Below are 22729 nucleotides of genomic sequence, written 5' to 3'. Positions count from 1 at the left end.
AATAAGCTTCTTACTTGTGTTCAGCCAGTAACAGTATAGGTAGTGGAATGAAAAAGAAGTTTGAAGAGGAAGTGTGAAAAATAGACTGAAGACGGCGTGATGTTGATTGTAATCATTATGCCTCTTTACAGAGACAATGAAGAATCCCCTGCTGGCAGCTATCTTTTTATTTGCAACTGGTGAGTTTTCATTTGCTGCATAACTTACAACTATTTATAAAGAATAAAAAAAAACTCCTAAAGACAAGGCTGAATTACCAAAATCACAAGGAAATTAAATTCTGCGAATAGGAGAAACAACAACCAGTAGCAGGATTTTCCTATTCCTTTTACAATTGTCTTGTTAAACGATTCCCTTCTTTTTTTTTTTTTAATTCCCCAGATTCCTGCAACTGCATAAACCGGGATTTTCCATCTTGCCAGCAGCTGCCAGGTGGGTAAATATTTCTCCCGCCACCCTTACCCAACAGCTGAGGACACCGACGCCCCTGCAGGAACCCGCCGGCTGTAGCAAGACCACAGCCCCCCGACCCCGCCACTGCCCCGGCCCCGCCCACTGGCCCTCGCCGCCCCGCCCACTGCCTCTGCCCCGCCCACCGCCCCTGCCCCCTTCCCGTGGAGCAGCCTCTGGACAAATGGCCGTGATTTCGAAAGGCTCTAGAATGTGTCGTGTTTATGCGTGACAATTAACTCCACGTTTAACTGATTAATTACTGCTAATCGCAAAAACGATCAGTCCAACGCATTTCAATAGAGGTTATTACACAGCAGCTGGTGGTCATCTGGTGTACTTACTTCATGCTGAACTTCTTGTAGGCAGAAATATCCTACTTGTACAGAGATGCAGCAAAGAGCAAGGTTTTTGAAAATAATGTGGCACTGCATAAGATATTATCAGGAGGACTATATTCTTCTGAGATAAGCCACAAATAATTTGCTAGTCCTTGCTATTAGCCAATCAGACTAAATTCAACTAAAGCATTACTGAGAACACCAGAAAAACCCAAAAAGTTCTAGAGTGAAAAAATCAAGCTGCTTTTTTCTTTTCTTTTTTTTTATTTAAGAAGAAGAAAGTGGATTGTGATGTATTTAGAATGGGGAAAATCTTTTTTCCTTCTTTGCGTAGCCCTTGAAGCATAGACATGGTACAGGACCAGTACGGGACTAGTGCTATTAGGGCTATTTAGGGCTAGTACTATTTAGGGCTGGGAAGAACTAATGATAAGCTTGTTCTTTGATGGTAAGCAACACAGAAAAAAAAACCCAGACAAACACACACACACAAAACCCCAAAACAAACCAAAAATACACAAAACCACCACCAGCAGCAAAAACACAACAGCAAAACACAAGGATAAATTTGAATGTGACTGTGGAAACCAATACCCACAAACAAGAAAACTGAAAAAAAAAGTGTGCAACATTCAGTATGTTCATCTAGAAAAAGCAACATAGCACTTCAGTATATTGGCAGCTGAGCATATTGGCAGCAGGGTGATGCTTTAGGGTGTTAGCTGAGCTAATACACTATTTCCACATATAAAATCTACTATTTTTTCTTTGTCTGTTTGAATACCATCATCTAACAGAGAAATCCAGAGTTTTTTTTGTAACACTGAGAGCATAAGGAACAATACAACATCCTGTTCTGTAAGCAGAGACAAGTCTGCAACACTGTGGTCACCACTTGGACCTCAGTTAGTAGAAATTATTTGGGGAAGAAGTTGGTAGAAATTTGGTAGAAGAGTGAAAATACTTCCTTCTCATCACTCTCTGCAGAACTGTTATTTCAAATAGTTTCAGAAGCAGTATGTTACAAATGTATTGACATGAAGTGTTACAGCAGTTCCAAAAAGGTTTTGTTTTCAGGTGTTTCTTTAAAACAACACTACCAAAAACCAGAAACACCAAGTAAATGAAAGGCTTAATTCAGAGTAAAAGAGTAATATGAAAGCAGCTGCTGCTTTCCACAGTTGTTAGAACACCACGTTCGTGGATGAGGTGGCCAAGATTTGGTTTGGTGGTCAGACTAGGAAAGCAAATAATTCAGTAGTTGTTCATATTGCTGTAGAAACAAGGAAGACTTGAGCTCCACCTTCCTAAAAGGAAGCTGCACACACTGATGCAGCAGAACTTTATTAGAAAAGCACATTTCTTTTAGAAGTAGCAAGTAAGTGTCATAGAGTGAGGGTATTAAGGTCCAAGCTATACTCACCTGACACACTTTCTGGTCCAAATTAACTTGTAAGTTAAATATACAGCTATCATCTGAGTGATTAAAAGAATACCAAAGATACTTCGTAACTCAGGTTGTAGGAAGGAACAGGTCTGTATGAAGCAAAGAGAAAGACTGATCTTTTATCTCATAGCTTAGGTTATGACATACCATAACCATGCTGTAACATAAATTCCAGAGATATTCATATTTGCTTATCAAATAGCAAAACATTCTTAATTAAGACTAATGGGCCTGTTGGCAACTTGTTAAACCTAATCGATATAAATAATGTGTGACTCTACTCATGAGGAAAATTCATTTTTGTCACCTTTATTTTTCTATACCTCTTGAGATCCTTATCTACTTTTCTGAAGATAAAAAAAAATATTTCAGGGTCTTTTTTTTAAAAGTGTGGGTGGTACTTTGAGACATCATGGCTGATTCTTCTGAACTAGTAGTTCAGACAGTAAGAGAGAAAGCAAAAGGAGAACAGTCATATTTTATCACTACTATTTCTGATAAGAGATTTTTGAAATACTGAAATAATCTTAACTGCTAGAGACTAAAAACAAGTTCATTTAAGAATGCTAACAGACTTCAATTTCTCTTCAGCTGAAAAATATATATGTTCAATTGCAAAAAAAGCCTCATATTTTTCTTTCAAAAAATTAAGTACAAGTCATTTTGTGCATAAATTTACGCTCTCCTGCTTTATAATGTAATCTTTATGAAGCTAATAATAGAAGTGACATATGGTTTCTTTCCAGGAATAGTATACTATTCTGAACCTCAGATAGAGGTGACTGATGGTATTGGAGTAATTCTGGAGTCTAGTCAATTGGTTCTACTGTTGATAATTAGTCCCATGCTGCAGTGTATAATGCTTTGCAAGAAGCTCCACTATAATTCTTGGCAGTTGGAAATAACAGAATAATCACAGTGGCCCTTGGTGTTACTAAAATGCAGCTCCTTTCTCATTTTTTTCTCCCAAGTTAATCGCATGGCATTAATTTCCAAAATTTTTCACAAGGGTGAGTGTGGTCAGTTCTGGCCTATACTTTCAGAAATGTCTATATATTTTTGCTTAACAGTCAACAAGCTGCTCCTGGCAGAGCTGTTGCCAAGTCCAGTTGATAATGCCGTGGGTGAACAGTGCCTGCCTCCCATGCAAGGCAGATGCTCCAGGTTCTCCAGGGAAGGGGCTTTCTCCCCAGGCCCAGAGTAACCCACCAGAAGACAATGCTTTATGCAGGTTTCGGGGGACAACTGACTGCTTCCAGAAACAGTGGCGAGGAAAGCACTGTCTGTCAGATGGGAACTGTGTGAAACTGGAGCAGAGCTGGGAGGTAAAATCTAAGGTCTCCTAGGGCAGAGATTCACAGTAACTTTTTCTTCTGGTTTAAGGAGATTATCTTGCAATAACTCTCCTTAAAGCAGAGGGTCAAAAGCTAATAATGCTTCCTTAGATATATGCAGTTTGTTTCTGCAGTTTCAGTGCCAATAGTAGAACAGATATTTCATTCACAATTGAAAAAGAAAACAAACAAACATTCCCCCCCCCAAAAAAAAAAAAACCAACAAACAAGCAAACAAAAAAAAAACCCAAAAAACCCAAAAAACAAACAAACCCCCCCCCCCCAACCACCCAAACAAAAACCCCTATTAAAACAAAACAACAAAACTTGCAGAGGTAAGCAGCAAGCAAGATATCACTATTTTGACAGAGAAACACCATTCAAAGGTGCAGCAATACCAGAGCTGTAGGAAATGCCATAGCAAGCATTCCAGCATTATGCTGTTGGGTACATAACAGTTGATAGTGGCACCAGAAAGTACAGGAAGAGTTAACCCTTTCTACTTTAAGAAAACTAGATTTTACCTGGAAACATTAGACTGATAAGGTTTAATCTTTCTAAATGTCACTATCCCTTGTTCTAAACATCAGTGAACTACTTGCTGTAAATGTGGCTGAGGACTCATGCAGCTAGCTGGTACTTTGTTGCACAAAAAGGTCTGGCCTGTTTTGTATTTGGTTTTGCTTCTCATAGTCACCTCACATATTTTAATAGTAAACAATTGTCTGCAATGGGTCTTCTGCAGTCCACATGTTTTGTTTTGCAGACTGGGACAACGAACTGGTATGCTACAAAGAATTAAGTGAGGATCTAACCTGTATGTGGCTGCCACTACCCAGTGCTCCGAATACCATTAATTATACTATATGCTTAAAATGGTAAGTCTAAAAATCTTTTCAGAAAATCAAAAGCTGTCATTGCTTTTTGGCATGATTCTTACCTGCCAGAATTTTGCTCCAATGTATTAAATCACATTGTAGGTTGCTACACAATACTGGTCAAAATCTTTCTTCACATCTCACCATTATCTGTTGGTTTGGTAAGAGCTCAGTAAGAGTCATTATATGTCCTTCTGTACCTCCAACACACTGTTTGAAATGCTATTGCCAAAGACCACCTTAATCAATTATGTTTGTTTGCGTCTATTGACTTCCACTGAGTAATCAATTACAATGTATTCAAAGTAAAAAACAAAACAAACAAAAAAACCATAAACAAAAAAACACAGAAAAAAACAACAGGCATTAAGCTGGTCTTTGTTATACATTATAAATTATGTTACACCTTTTATCCAAGGCGATGTCAGATGTGTCACATAAGAAAAACAGATTTTTAAGTATTATCTTGCAATTCTGATTATCAGGTGTTAGTTTAATAGATGTACAGAATTTGCAGGGTTAATCTTAAACCAATTATCTTAAAATATGTGTGTCTTCAGTTACGCATTTTTGAAAAAGCTAAAACTAAGAAGCTGGGTAAAATGTGGATAGGTAGATTAATCAACAGCTGCCCATAGGTTTGTTAAAAAAAGGCAGCTTTCTGTCTCAGTATCTGCATTACAAAATGGATTTTCCGCATTTTATAGCTACATATTTGTGATCTCCCATGAGGTTAAGGCTATGTTTAGAAAGAGAGAAGTGAGATGAGAAGAAGTGAACTTTACTGCGAGACTGTATCATAGGGTACACACAACACTGTATGGCTTTGGTGAATTCTGGTACTCACTACTGATTATTTTGCCACATAACCCACCACTCTGAATTAAAAAATATCTGTAGTTAAGAGCATCTTCTGAAGCTAAGGAAATGTCACTACACTGGGAAATTCCCCAGAGTGATCTTCTGCATGTTGCAGAGGAGCAAAGCAACCTCCTCAGGGCTGAGGTTATTCCCCTCATCACCTTCAATGTTTCCCCAATGGAGTTGGCAGCAGATGTCGACTTGCAATAAGCACTAAACCCCACTGCATTTGCTGTCTTGCCTCCTGTGTCTTCCAGGAGCACAAATTTCTTGGAAGGAGAGAAGCACGTGTGAAACGGCTCTGCTTCTGTAGAGATGCTATCAGCTGAAGTATTTTTAAGCTAGTGGCTCTTACAGTCCTCAGCCAAAATTAGACTGTGCTGTTTCTAGGCTGCAGGGTTGATGTTTTGAACAGAGAAGGCAGGAAAAAAAGAGTGAAAGAATAGGTGGGTGGGGCAGGAGGGAGGCAATTGCCTCACAGAGATGTTGATTTTCTCAAGCCAGAGCCAGGACTTGAACCTTAGTCTTCTAGGCTTCAACCTAGTGGTCTTCAAGAAAAAAACTTCCTTTCTCCTTTTTTTTTTAATTGGGTTATAAGGAAAACAAAAGTTTGAAAGGGCTTTTTGCTCATCTAGATGAGGACATCACCACTTTCTGCGAGTAACAGCAATTTGACATTGAAATTGTTCCTTATCCTTGCTCCTTATGATTTAGTTGTCAGGAAGAAAAGGATTAAAGAAAAACACTCCCACAGAGAAGTTCCAACCAAGCATTCAAAATCATGCTTTGAAATATTGATGGCTGATTCACAACTAGTCTGAAGCAGAAGGCAGGGGAACCTTCAAGTGGCTTTGTTCAGTTATTAAATATTGTATCATGATCAGCACATTTAATGCTTGAATTATGTAGGCAGGCAGTTAGTATGCCAGCCCATTTCTTTAAGAACATTAAACTGGCACAGCTTTAACCTTGAAAAAAAAAATCTGTCCTATGTGTCACAGAGACTAAATGAGAGAGATAAGGGGAAAAAAACCCTAGGCAAAGCAAGAACAGCCTCCCATGTAAGGCCTTAAACCTCTTGTACTTTCTGTTCTTTGTGCATTGGATATACCAAGTGAAGTCTACAAGGCTGAGGACTCAGTTGGCATTTAAATATCTTTGCCAAACTCTGGTGGTTTGCAGGAACAGAAGTCAGAAGACAGGCGTATCACTTGTAAGAGGTTTTTCATACCTTTGTGGTAATGTAGATTCAGGTAACTGGGAAATTTTGCTGTTCAAAAGAAATTTAGGTCCCCCTATGGTAGGTGACAAGTAGAGTTTATGAAGTAATTTCTAATTTAATTTTATACCTTCTAAACACTCTTATATCTTACTGTAGATATGAAAGAAGGCCATATGGATTCTGTCTTGTATCATGCTGTGCCTCACAAGTTTATGGAATTTAACTGTTCTCCACCATGCAAGAAGGATTTGCATGTTTAAATTTGTTAGTTTCTGGCATACTGGAATTACACTTTGTTTCAAGTTGCTCAGGCCTCATCTTCAAGATTTCAATATGCTGAATTTTGTATATAGGTACCTGGAAAACTACTAATTGCTCTAATGATGCTAAGAGTAACTATAATCCGATAAAGTGTTTGCGTTTTATTGTGCCTCCTTTTCTCCAAAGGGACAGAATTCCAAGACCTTTTCAGCAAAACACATCATCGTCTTACATCACAATAAAACGCAAAAATCTTTACATGGAGCGATCTGCATCTATCTGGATAGTAGTGAATTACCCCCATGGCAGTTGTGTGAAAGGGAAGAACATCTCAGTTACACCAAGCAAAGCAGGTACAGTGTCTTCTCAAGTTGTGTTACTGTGGTGACCAGCTGAAGTAATGTTAGCGTTTTCTTAAGGATTATTTCCAAACTTGTAACTCCCAATATACAGTTGTTATTTTTGTTGACTGAGAGAGCTACACTGCAGTTTGGCTTCCTTGGATGAAATCTGTACTGAAGTCAGTAGCAGAATTCTATCATCTTTTATGGAAGAAGGGTTTTACTATAAATAATTTGCTAGACTTTAAAATAGTCATATCCAGAAAAAAGATATAGTGATACTTCTCCATAGTATTTAACCAGCTTCTTGTGTTCTCTTTGATGGTTTCTTTATTGGTTTACAAAGAGCAGGTTGACTCAATTCCATGCATGTAAGTAATCCTTGTTATAGAGCATTAGCATTTTGAGAAAATTCAAAGTTCAGCTCTTTTCAAAGGGCACTTACCCATTACACAGTACTGCAGAGGAGATATGAAAAAAAGAAATCTTATTAACTGTGGCCTGTAGCTGTTTATTTAAAGACAGTATCTGGTCACTGGGATAACTTTAAGAGCTTCCCAAAACTTCCACCTCTCAGAGTAATCATAACCCAAGAAAAAACTATGTTTCTCATTGCTGGGGGGAACGGCCAGTGCAATCCAAATTATCACTACAACCTCCTCTGGAGGCTTTTGACCACTTTGTGTTTATTAGAGGGAAAGGTAAAAATGTATTTGCACTTATATAGTTAAACACAGTTGCTGAAATTGGAAAATGTTCTGGAAATTTTTATACAATTCACGATCATAGGTACTCTTGACATTCTGATTTTGCCTTTCAGACTCATTCAGAATAGCATCTGCTTAGAAAAAGGGTTTTCCTGAAATCAGTAGAAGCATCCACAAAAGAATGGCAAGAGGAACAACACTATTTTGTTGATACCATAAGGATTTAGTAATTATTTCTTTCCAGTCTTTTTAAAGTCTTTCTGTGTTCAGTATTCTGAGCCAAGTCTTGTATCTTTTATAAACTGCACCTGACAGTCACAATTACCAAAGCTTTCCTGCTTCTTATGCATTTATAACAGCTGCATATTCCCCATTTTAGGGAAGTGCTTGACAGCATCTAACATAAATGCTTATCAGATCACAAACCGATTGATAATAGACTGGGCCCTGCCTGCAACTCCTACACCATATGAGCTGAGATACAGAGAGGCATTTACAGAATCCACTCGGTGGACACTGGTAAGTACTTCCAGATGACAGTCACTTGAGAACTTGAGTTGCCTTGCCATCAGCTCAGCAGTACACAGCACGTACAGCAGGACGTCAGCAGGATGCTGCTGTAGAGCATACGCAACACGGACAGCAAGGAGGCACAGCATGCAAATAATTTGTAGGCAAATCTCACAAAGGTCTCTTAGTTTTGTTCTGACAGATCCTAAGCTGTTTGGGAAAGAAGGATTAATAGTTTTATACAGAAAAAAAAAAAAACAACAGGATAGTATGTTAGCTGGTTCATTAGCCCCTTGATGAGACATTACAACAATCAGTGATACAAAAGCTGAAGAGGATATCAGAAATGCCATATAAACTCAGAGCATGATTAACTCATATAAACTCAAAGGCACTTTAGGTGATAGGCCATATTACCTTTTCGCTAGTATCATTAATTTTTCAAACTGACTAGAGATCAGGTTGCTGTGATTTTTAATGTAACAATTCATACCTTGCACACTTGGGGTTTTTTGCATCAGTTTGCCAGATTTCCATCTTTGACAAGAAGGGAAATAATTTCTCTGTGATACAGGATCACTTCCAAGAAGCATTTTAGGATGTGGTACAGTGAGAATAATGTGCAGCAAGAGGACAGTATCTAGAACTAGAGGGACTAAGAAAGAGGTGGAAAAACAGTTATAATTTCAGTAGGAATTGCATACAGCAGCAATGGTTGCTCATCCTGTGCCTTGTCATCTGGTATATCATGCAAAGGCTTCACCACCTAGTATGTACATATGCATGATTTGTAACACAGAGTCCTTGAAATTGTTCATTTTTCAAGCTGTTTTCTGTAATTGTGTGAAGAATATGTGTTTATCAGGTAGAATTGAACCCCAAGAAGAAAACAGTCTGAAAAGCAACTGTTGCTACTTCCTGGCCATCTCTACTCTCTCAGAAGTCTTTTCACCTCTTCTGTACCACCAGAATCTCCCATGTTCTATCCTTTGTTTCAGAAGAACTATAATATTTTTTCCATTTCTCTTGTAGCTGTCTGCTACGTTGTTTAGCCAGTTTGGGAGTACCATGAGAGGCCTATGTAAGAAAGGTTTCATCTCATTACAAAGAACTTGCAAGTCTTGAAAGGGACACCTCGTTCATTGACATGCAAGTCTCAGAACATTCTAGGACAACCAGATACCCAAGCATTCTCCACCCAGAAGTGCAACAAATTGATAATCACGTGCAGACAATGTGATACACAGCACATGGAAGAGCAGAGACGTAAGAATAGTAAAGATGCGTGTCCCACAGATTCTGGAGACAGAGGAGACAGGAGATTTAAGTTAGTAATGTGAGGGACTGGTAGAGATAGCCACGCTAGGTGATGAGAATGACCACTACCGAAAGATTACAGTTCATGAATATTAATTATCCCCCATGTATCCAGCTGATCGTGTGAATTTAGGCTGTAAACTCTTCCTAAACACGTGAATGTAGGCTGCATTTACAGATGGGACTGGAGGGAAAAGGTGAGTGTGGGCTTACAAGCTCAGAGAATACATAAAGCTAGCTGAGAAGTAGCAATTCTCAAGAGTAGGATTAATGTACATGTAATATGTAATGTAATGCTTGTATCTTAAATCCATTCCACTTCCTTCTTGTTCTGTAGGAGATTCTGTTTTTCTGTAGTATTGTGTGTTGTGAGGTTTTTTTGTGACCAAGCTAGCTTTATTAGCAGAAGTATATAAAATTAATTACTTTAATTTAAAAAAAAAAAAAAAGAAAGAAAAAAAAAAAAAGAAGCAGCAGCACTGCAGAAAACCAGAGAAGAACTGGTCATCTAATAGTGGGGGATTTGTGTGGGTTGTTGTTGGTTTTATTTGTGGGGTTTTTTTGGTTTTTTTTGTTTGTATGTATGTATGGTTTTGGTTTTGTGGTTTTTTTATGAAATACATATAATTAAGAAAACAAACTTCACAGTAGGCAAATGATAAAACAAATATTCAATCTGTAATAGCACTTCTACCAAAACCATTGTAACACCTAGAACTAATCAGACTAAAGGTCCATTTAAAGCAGGGTGCTCTGTGCTCTGATAGCAGCCACCATTCGATGTCTAGGGAAATGTAAAATAGCTCAAGCATGTAGCAGCAGTTTTCTATATTTTCTCCTACAGTTTTCAGCTCAAGGATTTCCATGTACACAGGTGGTGTCTTTACTTCAAGACAATCTACATTCCCTGTACAGTCACTGGAGCTCCAGTGCCATCATCAGCTGCAGACGCACATTACTTCTGTGGTGCTGAGGCATAGCCAGCTGCACATTCAGTACAGCCACGCTCCTCACCACATCAGTCACACCAATCTATTTAGACATTGCAGCATTTAGAACAAGGGGATTTTAAAAAAATAAATAAATAAATAAATAAATAAGTATGTATATATATAACCTTTATATCTTGTTCTTCAGAATGCCAACAAGGCTTAGAGTTAGGTCAGCAAACAAGTATATACAATCCCTAATTGATTTTAAAAGCAATATTTAAACCTAAACTATTGGTTACATGCCCTGACTGAGGGAAAGGAGTTCCTGAAAAAGAGGGTATTGCCTTGAAAGTATCAAAAGGTTTTGGGTAAAATGTGTAGTAATTCCTCTTTCATTGTAGTAATCCCTGCTCTCAGCTGCAGTCAGAACACTGGCCTTTGGCTGAGAAAATTGTTAATATAAGATTATGTTTCATTGCTGCCACATAAATTAATCATAATTTGGTTTTAGGTGCCTGTAGAAAGCAATGCTGTCAATGTCACCATTTTGAATGTAAACGCTATGTCTTCATACATTGTTCAGCTCAGATGCATAGCCAAGGATGGTCTTCACTGTGTTTGCATTTGGAGTAAAGAGATTTTGGTCCCTCACAGTAAGTGAAATACAGTTTTGTCCTACTGGGAATAAGCATGAATGTAAAAGCTTTTTCAAGTCTTCTATCACATGAAATAGCATTGTCGGGTACTGTTGAAAATATGAAGATCAAACTGATTACTACAAGCACATGTCTCCATCTTTTTCTATGTTTACCAGAACTCATGAACAAGCCAAGAATATCATATAATGCAACTACAGAAATCTCTCCAGGCAGAAGAAGTGTTCTTCTGAAGTGGGAGGTAATGTTAATTCATAGAGGAAAATAGACTTTCTCATTGTATTGAGACTACATTGTATACACGTGCTTCAGGATTCACTGCATTTGCATGGTGGTGTTTTAGGTGCTAGAAACTGGCCAGGGAAAACTACACTAACATTTAAATTATTAAAACAGTGATCTCCAAGCTCAGTACCATTCACTAGAATAAATATTATTTCCAGCTTGCATTAAAAATTGGTGTGCCTCAAGTTTGTCACTCAGAATTAGGCTTTCCTTGAAAGATCTTCATAAGTCTTTAGCACATATAAGTGACACACATTGTGTTTCTCGTGTTCCTAGAGAGTATTCATATTCTTGAGACACCAAAGGCTTGGCAAATCTACAAATATACTAATTCAGAAGCTGAAATGCATTTTAATCAGGATGGCAAAAGAGCCTCTGGCTTACAAGAACAGCATCTGGCTCCATAGTTCCCATAATTACATTTTAAGTTCAAACCTACACATCAGATGCATCTCCTCTTGTACAGCAGGAGTATCAGGCAGTTTTACCAGATGAAGTTTTCTTGGTAAGAAATGGACAGCTGACAGTCCTGAAGGTTTAGTTGAGGGGCCTACATGCAATTGCAACAAGGAAGGTGTTACTAGATGTGTTTGCCTGGAAACTAATTAACATTCTATCTACATTCTGAGAGAAAGAGTGTCTGCAAACTTCAAGAAGTTTCCCATAGAGGACATCCCTAGCAGAAAGGACAGAGACTGGCAGAGTTTTGAAAGATTTGATGTGGAAAGTTTTGTAGTTACCTCTTGCACTTTTGTTAAGGGAAAGAAAAGACAGCAGAGGAAACAGACATCTCATCTCCTGATAAGGATGAGAAATCCCCTTTCTCCCTTATCTCCTGAGAAGCAGGCAAAACTGCATAGAACATGATTCATTTTGTGATAAAGCAAGAGACTGTACATGCCAATTTAAATGCCAAGAGAAGAAATTCTTTTCCATCTAAATGCTTTAGTTCAAAAAAAGTAATACTAAATTTAGTATCAGGGCCAGGACGTTCATTCAAGATAACACTTACGCTAATCTAAGGTTCAAGTCCAGGTGTTTTCAACATCAAAGAGGCAGAGAGAAGGTGTGCACTCAATAATTAACTTGTCAAATGTAGAGAAAAAAAAAATCTTCAGCTCTGTTGCCGTGCTTATCTAAGCTGTTCTGAAACAAAGAAAACAGCTTAAAAACGTTAGAGGGTGGCCACAGCTCCTCTAATTTTGCTAATGTTCAGTGAGTAACCTCTATACGGTTCAGATCAACAGGCAAAGGTTAGCTGGCTTTGGCTCTGAACACCCAACCAGGCAGCACATGTTGTTTTCATGGCTGCAAATAACACAGGGCCACCTGCGGGACTGCACAGGATAGAGCACTGCCAGCCTTTTCCAGCCGCATTTTGCTGAGCTAAGGAAGTTAAATTCTACCAGTTTATTCCTGTGTGACAGACCTCATATTTCACATATCTTAGGAATCATTTATCCTCCACAGAAATCTTTCTTGTTTCAAAGCCTGTTGTGAGATCTATAACACTCTTTCCCCAGTAGCTTTACCAGAGCTTCAAATGATGGCACCAATTCTTGCCTTCCTATCTCAAGAAAAATATGTTTCCATTTTAAGAGCTTCCAGCTTCACCAGAAATTCCTGTCAACATGTATCTCTGCCTTTTAAATTACTGAATGTCATCCTGTCTATGTTACTCCAAAATTATGCAATTTTTCATTAAGATAACCGAATCGCCCAGCTTTTTGGTATCTTCACACTATTATTTTGTGCCAAGAAATAGCTTGATAATAAGCTTGATATTAGAAGTAATCCTTGCAGAATTCACAAGCCTTTGTGTATTCAGTTCAGTTTTTATCTAGATTGCAGTAATTTCAATTTCTGTGCACTCATTTTCCAATCTCTCATGAAGATTAGTATAGTAAAGTAACAAGAGAACCATCATCACCTAAAAGTTTGTACCAATAGATATATAACATATTCCAAAGTTGCCATATAATTACTAGTATTTATCCTCAAAGAGACCAGATGCCTAACAAAGCCTAGTAGATGAAGATTCCCAGAGGCATAAATTGCAATTAAACACCTCTCATTAACTTTCAAGTTCCTAATTATGAGGCGTATGTTCCAATGAAATGTAGAGAATGTTACAGCTGCTTCACTGCTGTTATTACTAATTGGATACACATAACTAAGATCCCAATTAAGCAAAACTCTTAATCCTGTGCTTAAATCCTCTCAGTTTAAGCATGCTCTTAATTTTAAGGAAATGCTTTGCTTCATTGATTTGTAATGACCTAATTAAAACAGTAGGACTTTGTCCCCATCATTAAAGGTGACATTTTGTTTATACAATTTAATTCCTCTTGTTTTTCTACACAGGACATAATAACATTTATAGAATAATAATCTTTTTCCTCTAGGTAACACAAAGTGAGAACATCCTTGGATATTACATTAATGTGGAAAGAACACCCAACAGTTGCAGGGATTCACCAAATCGCCTCTTTGTAAAGGATAGAAAAGTTCTTCTGAATCTCTCCATGGCTTATTACACAGTTAATATTTCTGCCTATAACAAAGCAGGAGAGTCTCCACAAGCCATCTATGTTGTTCCAGATTTCTCTGCAAGAGGTACTTACCTTTTAATTTGTTCATTAGAGCCATGAAGAAGTTTTATGAGCCATCTCTAGGCTACCATCTGACAATCTTTGATACAGGGTTAATAGTTGTCTTAAATATTTACCAGGCTGATACAGGGTGTTTCAAAAAGATGGGCCCAATTTCAAAGCAGTGGTCATTTCAAATTGGGTACATCTTTTTGAAACACCTTATATTTTGCATGGTGAGAGTCAGTATTGTTTCTTAAAAAGGATTTCAATATAAGTTAACTGTCAGACTAGGAAATTTAACATTCTCTTTAGCACTTCTTGTATTCTCCAGCCAGAGAAATAACTATGTGCTAGATATACCTATCAAAAGGGATTACGGAGTGTACTCAAAGTTAGGAGATGCGAGCAGTTTAAACGAAGTTCACAGAATTATGTTAAAATCTAAGTTTTTTGAGCTAACTAACTAGTAAGAGACCAGCTACTATCCTTTATTTCAGTATTGCTCCTACTGCCACCTGTGATGAGGAATAGATAGAATGTACATGTCATATTCCAATGAATATGTAAGACTTTGTGATGCCTAAATACACATTTTTCAGTTAAACAATAAATCTATTTAACAATGTTTTTCTTCTAAGCTAATTTCATTTGCTATAATCTTGAACTATAGTTATTGCAATATAAGAAAAATCTGTCTTCCAAAGATTTTTTTTTTTAAATGCATGCACAAGTAAACAAGTGTGCAAGTACCCTTATTGATCTCCAGGCAGATGCAACTAATTTGTTTTCCAGAATGTTCTGACATACTCCCATCATTCTATTCTCCTTTGGCCTGCAAAGACTTAACAATTTGGTTTTACTCTTACATTTGACTGCTTTAGCTCTCTTCTGATGAAATACACACTACTGCCTCAAGCCATCTTTTGACTGACAGCTACTTGTTTACTGAACCTCTCAAACTGTTCTTCTTGGCTCTGTCCAGACACCTGTTTCAGATTTGGTTGTGCTTCTATGCAGGTACTCTCTATCTATCATGAATTAACAGGAAGACACTTCCCTTAAGTGTGATCACAAAAGAAATTCCTTCTCACAGGCACAACTTTTCCCCAGCTAGTCTGCCACAACATCCACTTCTTACCCCAAGACAACATGTTGCTTTTCTCCTTGCTTAGTTTCAGTCAAGTCTGACTTTAAAAAAGTCAACATGTTTAAGATCCTTACAAAAAAATGCAGAGTATATGAAATTACATAGCTATATTTCATAATTAGCCTCTTCTCCTTTCCCAGGTAAGCACTATCTTGTAGCTGCTCTATGTAGAGCAGTTAATAGCAGCTCATGGGAGGTTATTTCTTATAGCAGCATCAGGCTTCCTCTTCCCAAGGCTTGGAACAGATATTTCCCCTTTTTTAATTGTGGGAAATTAAAGGTCATGAACATCAGTTAACACTGGAGCTCCTATAGACTGTTGCAAAGTACTTAGATGCTAAGTTTCCGTTATTGACACAGTAGTGTAAACCTTATCATATAGTGGTCACCTGCAACGATAACAGCTTAGTGAATGATCTTCAAAAAAGAGCAAAAGAGAGAAAGAAAGTGAGAAAATTGCTTTCCTGTTTATTGATCTCTAATGGTATATTTATTCACAGAGTTGCCTGGCCAAATCCATGTCAAAAAACAGGGAACTGATGCAGTTGTCACCTGGATGCCAGAATACAATCCAAAATGTTTTGTGGTTGACTGGGGCACTGGTAAAGAGGATATGCGCATGAAAATAATAACTACGGCTACTGGAAATTTCACGTTAGGTAACAGCAACCACTGCATCTACTTTACAGGGGTACCATTTCACTTATTGGTTATTTTTTGGTGGGGTAGGATTTTCATCCTGTTTTTAAGAACAAACTGAAGATCCAGATAAATGCAACTCTTATCTTTGTCCAGTGCTGATCTAACTTCTAGCAACACCAAGGCACATAAAAAGCGGAGTTTTCAGTAGGACGCCTCTGGTCAGAATTGAGCAAGAAATGCAGTTAACCTGCTCTTGCTGGTATGATATATCTCCTTTCCCACATTCCAAGCAGACCTGTACACTACTGGCTTTAAAAAAAAAAAAAAAACATTCCTTTGTCCCTAGGTAAACTAGTATAAACTCCTCTTCTACAGTCTCCCTTATATTACTGATTTATCTCAATGGCTGTCCTTCTCAAAGCCTAAGTTCTCAACTTCAGTATTCTGCTTACCAAGCTAGGCATGATGAGCTGCAGCCAGGGATAACTTTACAGGGGAGTCATCAAAAATCTTGATTAAAATAATCAAAGTGACTCTTGCAAAGGCCATTCAGGAGACTGGATTTTCTGTAGAGAGCATTTACCTTCCAAGTTCTGTACATTAATGCACTGATTTCCTTGGTCCTTCTGTAACATCTGCACTGCCACATTACATCTAGTTGTTTTGCTTGTTTTTAAATATGTTAGCTAAGGGGGAAATATCTGTCCTTGAACTAAGGTATCTACAGCCATTTTAGTTCCCTACTTCAGCAGCTCAAGCTTTCCAGAAGGATACTATAAGCAGGCCTGTCATCTTTTAAAAGTAAACTTGTGTTATATCTGGTTCTGCTTTTGAAATAGTTTGTATTAAGTGTCTTGAGACACTGAGGAAGGATGCACGTATTTTGTACTCAGCGTAAATCACTGTAAACTTATACTATGCTTTGAGACTCAGAAAGTAAGAACTACACAGGGAAGCTATAAAATTATCTATCCTCCCCTTCTTTATAATTCATAACTTTTCATTAAACCCTGATGTATGTTTATTTGTTTTCCAGACAATTTTCAGCCATATAAGTTGTACAAAATAATGGTACATGCAACTGATGTGTGTCAATGTGAAAATTTCACAAGGCATGAAAAGACTTTTGGAGTGACCCACTTTTACTCAGTTGAAGGAGGTATACCTCCCCTTTTTGTAACCTCATCCCTTATATTTCTTCTCATTTCCTATCTGCAGCAATAGAAGAAATACTATACAAAGTTTCTTTTCCAGGTGACTTAACAGCATTCTCCAGTTAGCATTGCCTTTGGTCCTAGCAGTTATTCCCTGGCAGTAAATGACCTGAATGTTTTTCTTTACTGACAGGTCCACAGAAATGTTATTATTACACATGACATTGCCAAAATAACAGAAAGAGAGTCTCAGAGCTACTTTATGTAGTTCAAATTTCACTGTGGCCAAACTCAGACTTTCCAATCCTAATTTGGTAGAGTCTTCATTGCAAGATGAAACGAGTACAGATGTGGCTATTGGAGCAAAAGTGTTTGTAATGAATCAGTCACAATTTCTACCTACTTCATTATTGCTTAAGATGAAGTTTTTCCACTCTGTGGGATTTCTACTTTCTCTTCCACCCTTTACGTTATGTTTATGACAGCTAGAATCACACCAGGAGCTCTATAGTAAGCAGCTAGATTTCAGTCTTTTATGTCTATTGCGTAAGTATTGATGCAGAACTGAAATTATCCAATTACTAAGTTCCTAGGACGGGTCCTGCTAATGTGACAATTCTGAATATCACAAAACATTCTGCATTTGTGAAGTGGACCGAAATAGCTGCCAAAGACTGTTTGGGCTTTCTCCAGGGATATAGGATCACCTGCACAGATTCATCGAGGAAAAAGTCTCTGAGTAAGTCACCATTGCTTAGAACAGAGCAGCAGCTCAGATCCACAACAGAAGAGCTTCCTACAGACCATTCAGTACTTTTGCAGCACCTATTGGGTTACTTATATTTCTATGGGAATTGAGTGCACTCAAGGGTCAGTTCCTGGTGAGAGTTTTAATGTTTTAGATCAGGGGTGTCAAACTCACATTCACTGGGGGCCACATCAGCCTTGCAGTTGCCTTAAAAGGGCTGAATGTAATTTTAGGACTGCATAAATGTAGGAGTGAAAATGATTTTGACATCCCTGCTCTATATGATTCTGTGAATACCTAGAATTTTTTAGATATAGTCTTAAATTAAATATTGATAATGAAATATTTTCTTAAAACTTACAGTTCGAAGACTAGTGCAGAATTTTCTAGTAACACTGAAAATAGGATTTACTCTCTCAGTATCTCCAAGGTATTAAGATTTCAGTCACAACACTTTTATGTTTCATTGCAACTCAGCCAAGTTTGAGTCTGAGAATTTCTATAGGACTTAAGAAATCATACATTTATTTCTTGAACTCAATTAGCAGGAAATACACTTTGTATTTCTTACCTGTTTTCAGAGACACTTGTTACTTTCATTTTTAGAAAAATTTTCTTAAATTAATGGCTTTTGTGTTTGAGTAAAAAGCATGAAATTTCAATACATTGATATAAATGGTTGTGAGCTCAAACTACTTGACTTTCAAAAAAAAAAACCTCCCCATATTTCTTTTGACAAACATTTTTCTTCTGGTCTGCAGTTGAAAGTCTGCTTGCCATAAGTAATGATACATTAACTTTGCATATATTGACTTTCAAATAAAATTAAAGACCTGCTGTGGAAGACAAATGGTACCTAGGACCCAACAAAAGAGAACAGCAAGGGTTTGAGGATTCAGGTTGGCCCATGCCTTTACAGGACCATAAAAAGTAACAAAAGCTTAAAGTACACAGCCTTAGCAGGATGTTTGGCACCATCTTCAGTGGGGCTCTATTCCACCCCTTTTGTCCATCGGAAAACACAAGAGGAGACACAAGTGGAGTGTTCAGGACTGAACATTGTTTTTTGCCTCTGCCCTAATCATTCAATACAACAGTGACACAGAACTCCATTGCCATGTTTTCCAGGCAGGAAGAAAAGTTTTATTGGAGAATTTGGGGGAAGGAAGCTTGTAGGCTACAGCACCATTTCCACTTCGACAAAGATCTTATATTCACAGTGGCAAAATTGAAAAGTAATTTCTGCCCTGTTAAAGGCATACTACAGCATCCTTGATTGCTTGATTGAGTTATTCTGGCCAGGGGAAGGGTCGATGCACCATCAGAAAATAAAGGTTGAGCTAAAAGCTTTTCAAAGTAGGAGAAGGACAATGTGCAGCCCTTTTTTTTTTCCTTTCTTTTTTTTTTTTTCCTTTTTTTTTTTTCCCCCCAATCAACAGTGAGCAATAGCACTGGTATTAATTGAGGTGAATAACTACTGAACACTGTAGCGAGAGTAAAGCATGTGGTAGGGTCTAGCTCTTACACCAACTGTTACAGCCAAAATGAAAGCCACTCTTCAGCACATTAGGTGTGTTTTACTGTACTGCAGTATAAACAGCCTTCTGCAGTCACCACCTACACATCCTTGGTATGGTAAAAGCTCATGCTTTTTACCTGTGGATTTAAAATGTACATAAATATTTCTGGGAAATCTTGTACCCATCCAAAGAACACCTACACAGCGTGGCTTCCCCCAGGTGTGGATTAGGGCACAGAAATTTTGCTGTTTTCCCAGTCAGTTACACTGACATACTCAGCCCTCAGAGTTCATCTAATCGTCTCCCTCCCCAACCCCTCTTGCATTTCAGCTGTTACTGTCAATTCTTCTACCACAAGTTACCATCTTACTAGACTGAAGGCAAAAACCATCTACCATGTGCAGATTTCAGGATTCACTAATGCTGGCGAAGGACCTCGGACTCTTTCACAACCTTTCAGCGCTCTGAAATATGGTACTGTGGCAGCTCTATGCATTTGTGTAAACCCAGCATCAGTCCTTGCTTTATGCACCATGTATGACATTATTCTCTACCCTTTCCTGCTTTTCAAAGAGTAATAAAGTGCTTGTGCACAAGATTTATTATTAAATCCTTAGTTACTGATAGCAAGCACTCAAAATTTTTCCTTTGTTAGACCTAAACTATGCATCACAGGACAACTCTGCCTGTATTCCATTACCTGACATGCAGGGAAGACTTTATACATTGCTGATTCCTGACATAGATTTCAGCAGTTTAAGTATGTGCCTGTGACTAGTTAAGTTCAGGAGCCTGTGCTGTTGGCAAAATCCTGAGCAATCATGTTTCCAGTTAGAGCACTGAGCTATTAACTGTTAAAAAAAAAAAAAAAAAAAAAAAAAAAAAAAAAAAAAGGGGTTTTCTAAATAAAAAAAAACCAAACAGACTAAGATAGTATCAGCCACAGGAAAATAACCTGTGAAATTCAGAGACCAAAGTATGCGAATGGCTTCTCCTCGCAGCAGCTTTTTCGTATTAAGTGAAAGAGGTATAAACATGAATAACTGAATGGCCACAAGTGTGAAGCTGAAAGAAAAGTTAGAGAAACTTAAAATCTTCCTTGAAATCAGCAGGGTTTCCACATCTTCCTCCCCCTCCCCAAAATCCTTTCTCCTGTCAACACAAGAAATTAAAGTGTTTCCACTGGAGATTTTCTGGAGGACTCTATTTCATTCATTCTACTAAACATATATTTGGATAGGATTCAATCTTCAGAAAAATAACAAAAATGTAGAGGTAACTTAATACAACGTTTTAAAAATTCAAGAGATTAAATTGAATATAAACATTACATTTACTATTTTCCCCCTCCCCAACATTTCACAGGTTACTTAATCCATTAAAAGAACTTCAGGTTTCTTCTTCATAAAAGCTTTTCAGCAACAAAGCAATTTGCAGCTGTTCAAATATCTTTTAAAGCAAAATTAAAATAGCTGTTCAATTTTTAATGAAAGATATTTTTATTGGTGAGTGGGTAGGAAAAGAAAAAGCAAGCAGTCTTTTTGCAGGTATGGTTTGTCATTATCTGCAACACAATCATGTACTGACCATGTTTTTGTGGTGCTATTTTGAAACGTTTGATTTAGCTATCTGTAAAGAACACCTCAATCCTGACCCACTCGCCACACCACAGGCTGCTGGTGTTCCTGTGTTAGCAGCACTGCTCTCTCTGCCCGAGCACTTTATTAACCTTCATTAACCTTTCAAGCACTTTATCTCCTTAAGGGGGCTGGGGTGGTGGTGGGAAGTATCTCAAGGAGATATTAATGTACGCAATAGGAGATGCAGGTCTGCCACAAGAGTTGACAAATGGCAAAATTGTCTTAATGTGGCTAACAGGTGTAGCATGGCACCTACCAGATACGGAAACTGTATTATTGTTATCAGGACAAGGTGAGATCTCAAAAAAAAAAAAAAAAATCCCAAACTTGACTTTTGTTTAAAATATTTTTCTTGCAGAGGCAATATAGCCTTCCTATACTTGATACCACAAGTCTGATTCAATCTCTGTTTCTCCTCAGATAAAGGAGAATTTGAAGGCTTTGTGACTGGTCTTTGCTTCAGCATGCTCTTCATTCTGGTTTTTGCACCTCTCACTTGTTCTCTGGCACTTAAAAGGTAAGAAGTTAATATTATCTGAAGTTGCTAGGAGGCCTTCTGTTTTGCTTAATCCTGAGTCTCATCGCACTGGGCCTTTTTTGTCATTAAAAGCAACACTACTTAAAAGAGACACAACACAAAAGCCGCCCTACTCATTTACACAGTGAGAGCAATTACAATCCACTACAAGCTGATTAAAGTAGGTCATCAAAAATCTATAATATTTTGCCTTTTCTACAATTACCTGACTACCTCCTGTCTAAAACACCCTTGAAAGGGGCAAGGACCATGTCTCACAGTGGAAAATAGATTATGCATATGGAAAAAGCATGCATTTGATTTTTCGCTGTTTCATTCCAAAGGGATATTCATGTCTGTTTTATTGAAATACAAAAATAAATTCCAGCAGTATACACAAATTGATGTTGCCATCTAAGCAGTTTTCTACAAGTGCATTTGGATTTTAACTGTATAAAATACACATGTAAGCACATAGTGGGAAGGAGTAATGGATGGACGAGTAGGACAAAGAGAAAATAACAAATATGCCTGTAAGATATGGGTGAGGTCTTCTCATTGTAGCAGAAATTATTTTCTATAGTAATAAAGTACACACCACTCAAATTAATTTGAGGTACAATATTAGAGGCATACAATATCACTAAAAGAAAAATGGCTTCTATAGTAATGGACTGTAATATTCATTTTCTGATAAACCCAGTTGCATACAGCCATTCATATTATTTTTATGTCCTAGAACACTACTCCCTCTTTTTCTCCTTTTTGCCTCGGAAGCTGAAAGCCCAGCTGCCAAAGGACAGAAGAGACAGAATGTACAACTCATGGCTTGAAAGCCATATAGCGTGGGGTAGCTCACTTTAGCTTATGCATCAGGCTAAACTCCTGCCCTTGCCATTGGGAAACAGGTGACACTCTGCATTAAGTCTCCTGGGCACTTTAATTTTCAGATTTTACTTCAAGTTGCAGTGTATCTGATCCAACCTTTTTGACAAGAACTTCTGAGACCTGGTCAGAAGTTTTGACACAGAACAAACTTTGCTGTCTTAAACATAAGGTCTTCTTTCCCATTAGGAAATAATTTTTAGAAAACTGAAAAAACAGCACACAGGAGACTGGTGTAGCACTACAGAGTAGCAATTAAGTATGTAGTAGTAAAGAAGACCTGAAACTGAGGTGAAGGGTCCCAAGGATTCTCTCGTCTCAACTGCCTGCTTGATTTGTA

At 37.8% G+C, this 22729-nt stretch overlaps 1 protein-coding gene across 1 annotated transcript in view; it reads left to right on the top strand.

The window, feature by feature from the left end:
- LOC308051882 (interleukin-6 receptor subunit beta-like) overlaps positions 1-22729 on the top strand; it is a gene marked incomplete at its 3' end in the record, with an annotated part of 31928 nt that overhangs the window by 2425 nt on the left and 6774 nt on the right. Inside the window, exons 2-14 of the mRNA XM_080362531.1 lie at positions 132-179; positions 382-432; positions 4339-4450; positions 6981-7147; positions 8222-8361; positions 11113-11254; positions 11416-11498; positions 13948-14158; positions 15784-15942; positions 16962-17084; positions 17666-17818; positions 19678-19821; positions 21408-21504. Coding sequence (XP_080218657.1) covers positions 137-179; positions 382-432; positions 4339-4450; positions 6981-7147; positions 8222-8361; positions 11113-11254; positions 11416-11498; positions 13948-14158; positions 15784-15942; positions 16962-17084; positions 17666-17818; positions 19678-19821; positions 21408-21504 — 1625 coding nt within the window. The 5' untranslated portion in view covers positions 132-136. The remainder of the gene's footprint in view (positions 1-131; positions 180-381; positions 433-4338; positions 4451-6980; positions 7148-8221; positions 8362-11112; positions 11255-11415; positions 11499-13947; positions 14159-15783; positions 15943-16961; positions 17085-17665; positions 17819-19677; positions 19822-21407; positions 21505-22729) is intronic.

Source organism: Nesoenas mayeri, assembly GCF_963082525.1.
Source record: "Nesoenas mayeri genome assembly, chromosome: Z".
Lineage (NCBI taxonomy): Eukaryota > Metazoa > Chordata > Aves > Columbiformes > Columbidae > Nesoenas > Nesoenas mayeri.
Note: the sequence above shows the minus strand (reverse complement) of the source record. Positions and strands in the feature narration are given on the sequence as shown.